This window comes from Trichogramma pretiosum, unplaced genomic scaffold (genome assembly GCF_000599845.2).
Source record: "Trichogramma pretiosum strain Unisexual culture from Peru unplaced genomic scaffold, Tpre_2.0 scaffold86, whole genome shotgun sequence".
NCBI classification, from domain to species: domain Eukaryota; kingdom Metazoa; phylum Arthropoda; class Insecta; order Hymenoptera; family Trichogrammatidae; genus Trichogramma; species Trichogramma pretiosum.
Window position 1 is genome coordinate 308,449 of NW_019640815.1, and position 5,713 is coordinate 314,161.

Genomic DNA, 5,713 nt, shown 5'->3' on the forward strand with positions numbered 1-5,713 from the left:
TAAGGACTATACGTCACGACGCCGCAACGAAAACAAAGGACGATCACGTCGACTGTAGCTAGTGATTTTCGTGTTGAAAAAAACCCAATTTTAAGAACAATAAGTGATTGCGTTTTCGTGAGTGGAACAATGGCCGATGATGATATAAATGACGCCGATACCTTACCCTACGATGAAAGCTACGAATTCGAGACGGGCGAGGAAAAGTCCGAACGATTAAAGAGGTTGCGAGAAAACGTCAACTGGGAGACCGAAGATGAACGACATGCATTTTTTCACCAATTCAAAGATATGACTAGCAACTGGTGGTACGATCTTCCGAATCTCAAAGACATTTTTCGACGCGAAGAAATGGATTGGATACTTTCAGAGTTCGTAAAATCCGACGACGGCAAGTCGGTGGGAGAAACTCTTGTCGATTTCGTGGTCAGGGCCGGCTACAGGGACGAGCCCGAATTGGGTGCGGACGGCAAGCCGTCCGCCCGTCGCACGACACCGCTGCATTATGCGTTTAAATTTGACACTTTTACTTACTGGGACATGTTGGTCAGTGATCTTTTTCTAATATATAACAGATTTGATGTGAACTACACCGACGAACGAGGCCTTACACATTTTCATTTGGCCTGTAAGTATGGCTGTGACGAAGCGGTGGAGACGTTTCTCGATCTCGGGCTTGATCTTAATCAGCTCGAAAAAGATACGGACTTGACTTTGATCGATCCGCCGCTGCATTTGGCTCTTGATCACCAAAGCGAGGAAGTGTTCAAATTACTGCTGAGACATGGCGCCGACCCGAATTCGGTCAATCAGTACGGAGAAACTCCTCTGCACATGATTTCCAGCTATGGATGGTTGATTGAATTTGAAAGAATATTGTTTGAAATCAGCGATGAAAAAAATCAGACGGTACAAGTCGATGCTCGAGACAGTGAAGGACATACACCTCTGTATCTAGCTGTGGCACATTTCCGACCAAAAATAGTCGAACTACTCTTGAATCGGGGCGCCGATATGTCAAATTTCGTTTTTCCCGAAAAATGCTTTGACGACGATGAACCGTTTGATTATCGCGGATACGATTCTGAATTGGTAATGGCATATCGTGTGCTAGAGGTCATCGAAATCGTCGAAAAAAGAGGATACCAACTGAATAGAAAAGATGGTTTTATGTTCACATTTTTAATCTATCATCACTTCTTAAACGATGTGAAAGAAGATTTTGAAATTTGGCGTAATCATGAAAACCTCGTGAGCAAGGCAAGAGAATTGATGGTGATTCCAAGCTTGTCGCTTTACGATTTGATCGAGATGCGACCCGACGAGGCCAAGCGACTGCTCACGCATAAGGACTACTACAAGTTCGTGGCTTCAAGAGAATTTTGGGAGCTGCCTGAAGAATTTCGCAAAGCGTGTTTGCCGGAACTTTGCGAAAAAATGTGTAGAAACTTTTTCTGGCGTTGGACATTGGAGCCTTTCTTGGAGTTTACGCATCGCCGTTTGCCGATTCTCTGCTGCGAACAAGTCATGAAGAATCTGACAAATGGGGATTTGCATATCATATTTGATATAGTAGAAATCTATGGAGATGACGATGAGATCGAAGATATCTGATACTGTTTGCAAAGGAATTTTCATTTTCTTTTTTAAATTTCCTAAATCTTAGTTTTTTTATTTTTGCGAATTTATATGCAGTGATTATATTTTATGAAGAATTCTTGAAGAATTTTACATTCACTTTATTAATGATTTTAAAATATTTTTGTTACTGCATGATTATTTTTATGTATATCATACAACAATTCGATTAGATAAAAATAAAATAAATGAGATGAGTCGTATGCTCAATTATATGTCAATTAAAAAAAAGAAATTAATTGAATCTCTATAATTATTTTAAAAAACCTCAACCATAATTATCAACAAATTTAAAACCTTTGAAAGTAATTTTAAACAAATGTAGACAAGAAGAAAACACGTCTTTTCCGAGGCACGTAGCGCACAGGCTAGTACGAACATCTCAGCGAGCGACTATAATTAGACGAAAGAAAATCCTTTAAATGGTCTTGAACGCGAAAGAAACAAATCACGATTAGATTTCAATTCTTCTTACGTATAATAGGTATACATTCTCGATGTATTTCGGAGGCCCAGAGTGTAACACGCGTGATGACATTATTACCAACGTTTTTATATGGGGGCACGGCTGAGCGCACAGCAGCATAGCAATCAACGTCGTTTCAAAACTTCGCATCTCGCTTTGTGTATCGCCGCGATATGTTTACGTTTAAATGCTTGTGTTGGCTGCAGGACTCAACTTGTTTCATTACGAAACCGCCGCTCATATGTTGGCACTATGTATATGCTGCTGCGCGGCCGCATATCGCTCGGCTCAGTTTAGCCTGTCAGTACACGTTACGACGCTGCAGCGTAAACTTCAATGAAAGATAGCATCGAGAGAAAATCAATTTCGTGAATAATAAAAGTTATTGTGTTTCTGTGTGAGTGTGTAGGACGATGTTTAATTTCAATTGGCGTCCGTTGGGTCGGATTCGTGGAGCGGAAAAAAGGGATGACTATGATTTCTACGACATGTGCCATAGAAAGTTAAACAGTTTGAAGAGCATGCGAGAAAAGGTCAATTGGGAGATTGAAGATGAGCGACGTGAATTTCTCAGGCAACTTTACCCTGTAATCGACGGTTGGAATGATCTACTTCCAGATCTCCGAGACATTTTTAGTGGTGAAGAAATTGAATGGCTTCTTTCAGAAGATATGAATAACTCGAAAGAATCCGACCCCTATGATGAGAAAACTCCGTTTATTGACTTTGTGATCGACACCGGTTACAAGGACGAACTTGAAGTAGATAACAATCGCAAGCCATCATCGCGTCGCACAACACCAGTGCATCATGCGGCTAAGCACAAATATTACCTCACCACCCGATTCGATGTGAACTATACCGACGAACTTGGATTATCGCATTTTCACGTGGCCTGCATGTACAACATGAACGACGTGATCGAGAAATTCCTCGACTTTGGACTGGATCCCAACTGCATTCCTAAAGAATCAATCGAGAGCTCAGTTTATCCACCGTTGCATTTGGCTCTGGGTATGGGTGACAGCTGGATGACCGAACTGTTGCTGAAACATGGTGCCGATCCAAACTTACCCAACAAGGATGGATTGACCCCTCTGCACATTATTTGTCGGCAAGAGTATAGTCGTGATTTGGCAGAGATATTTTTTGCGATAAATGACGACATCCAGCAGATGTTGCAAGTCGATGCTCCAGACAAGTTGGGTCGGACACCCCTTCAATGGGCTGTGGCGAATATTAAGTCACATACGGTCGATGTACTTCTTGATCGTGATGCTGATCTAGGTAGCTTCGTTTTTCCCACGGAGAGTCATTTCGACGAGTACTTTAAATAGGCGAGCGGGAGGTTACCCAAAAAACAGGGTTGACCGACCACGGAGAGGGGAGTGGGTAAACGACATGATTCCTTACGTATTTTTCGTCGCTGAATCCGAATATGAAATTTATTTTACTCTAAAATGACAGCGTCATGGAGAAAAACGCGATTTTCATGAAAATCGCGGTATAATGAATTTCTCATTTTTTCGAGTTCAACTCGCTGTAACTTTTTTTGTAGTAAATATTTTTTGATGAAATTTTAACAGCATATTCTAGCACTCAAAAGGAAGAAAATAGCGTCAAGCAGGTGTCGAAAAGTTTATTAGAACCGAAGATATGATTTTTTGAACATAAAAAACGCGAATTCATGAATTCTTAACTTCGGATTAAAAAGTTGAGTGACGAAATTTCGAAATTCAAAATATAAACTTCACAGCACTAAAATATATAGTATAAGGAAGTTTTTGGTAAAATTTGAGATCAAAATATCAATTAGGGAAGAAATGGCAAGAGTTTCAATATTAGCGCACCGAGCGCGCGCTCGCCGCGCGTGCAGCGCAGCAGCCGCCTCGCCGGCTAGCGTTGCGCGTTGGCCCGTGTAATGGTGCATACAGTTTAATAATTAATATATGAAATCCATTTAATTGTTTTTATTGAACATATGGTCAAATCTCAAAATAAAATTCCGTTTCGTTAACAAAAAAAGGTGAAATTTTTTTTTGCGTGCCCAGTGGCCCGGACCCCCGCAAATTCTTCATAGGACCTCCAGGAGTGAAAAAAAACGCGTGAACATGAAATTTGTAAATAGTTAGTTTTTTTTGGGTCACTTTTGTGTTTTAGATGCCGAAAAGCCATCTTTTCACGCAAATACGACTTATTGCTCGATTTCCAAGTCGTTGAAAAAGTATAAAAAATCATCTAAAAATTTTAACTGACCACTGTATTCGATAGGAAATTTCCTCAGCTTTCCGATGGTACTATTTGATTTTCCGAAATATCCAAATTTCACCACGAAAATCGCCATCAAACATTGAGGGCTAAATATGTCGAAAAATGTAGTACGGAAAAAGTGCTTTCTATGGCTTATTTTTGATTTTTCCTTGGGAAAATGAAATTAATCGGAAAATCCAACTGCACCATGAGAAAGCTGAGGAAATTTCCTATCGAATACAGTGGTCAGTTAAAATTTTTAGATGATTTTTTATACTTTTTCAACGACTTGGAAATCGAGCAATAAGTCGTATTTGCGTGAAAAGATGGCTTTTCGGCATCTAAAACACAAAAGTGACCCAAAAAAAACTAACTATTTACAAATTTCATGTTCACGCGTTTTTTTTCACTCCTGGAGGTCCTATGAAGAATTTGCGGGGGTCCGGGCCACTGGGCACGCAAAAAAAAATTTCACCTTTTTTTGTTAACGAAACGGAATTTTATTTTGAGATTTGACCATATGTTCAATAAAAACAATTAAATGGATTTCATATATTAATTATTAAACTGTATGCACCATTACACGGGCCAACGCGCAACGCTAGCCGGCGAGGCGGCTGCTGCGCTGCACGCGCGGCGAGCGCGCGCTCGGTGCGCTAATATTGAAACTCTTGCCATTTCTTCCCTAATTGATATTTTGATCTCAAATTTTACCAAAAACTTCCTTATACTATATATTTTAGTGCTGTGAAGTTTATATTTTGAATTTCGAAATTTCGTCACTCAACTTTTTAATCCGAAGTTAAGAATTCATGAATTCGCGTTTTTTATGTTCAAAAAATCATATCTTCGGTTCTAATAAACTTTTCGACACCTGCTTGACGCTATTTTCTTCCTTTTGAGTGCTAGAATATGCTGTTAAAATTTCATCAAAAAATATTTACTACAAAAAAAGTTACAGCGAGTTGAACTCGAAAAAATGAGAAATTCATTATACCGCGATTTTCATGAAAATCGCGTTTTTCTCCATGACGCTGTCATTTTAGAGTAAAATAAATTTCATATTCGGATTCAGCGACGAAAAATACGTAAGGAATCATGTCGTTTACCCACTCCCCTCTCCGTGGTCGGTATGTCCCTTTTCTAAGCGACTTTTTGGCAACCTCCCGCTCGCCTAAAAGTATTAGCAGACATGGATGGGGAAGAGATTATTAAATTTGATCTGGCATCTGGTATGCTAGAAGTCGTAAAACGCCTCGATAAAAGAGGATACGAACTAGATCAAAGCGACGTCATAACGATCATGAAATTATACAACAAGTACAAACTGTTTGAAAAGTTTTTGGATTTCGATAAAAG

General features: G+C 39.6%; 1 protein-coding gene across 1 annotated transcript; it reads left to right on the top strand.

Moving 5' to 3' along the window:
- The first annotated feature begins 2,592 nt into the window (after positions 1 to 2,592).
- Positions 2,593 to 3,441, top strand: LOC106657542 (tankyrase-like). Its single transcript, XM_014379126.1, has one exon. It carries the CDS (start codon positions 2,593 to 2,595, stop codon positions 3,439 to 3,441), a length of 849 nt encoding a protein of 282 aa, XP_014234612.1.
- The last annotated feature ends 2,272 nt before the right edge of the window (positions 3,442 to 5,713 follow it).

Coding starts and splice junctions, on each gene's coding strand:
- LOC106657542 (XM_014379126.1), top strand. CDS start 2,593: ATGTGCCATAGAAAGTTAAACAGTTTGAAGAGCATGCGAGAAAAGGTC.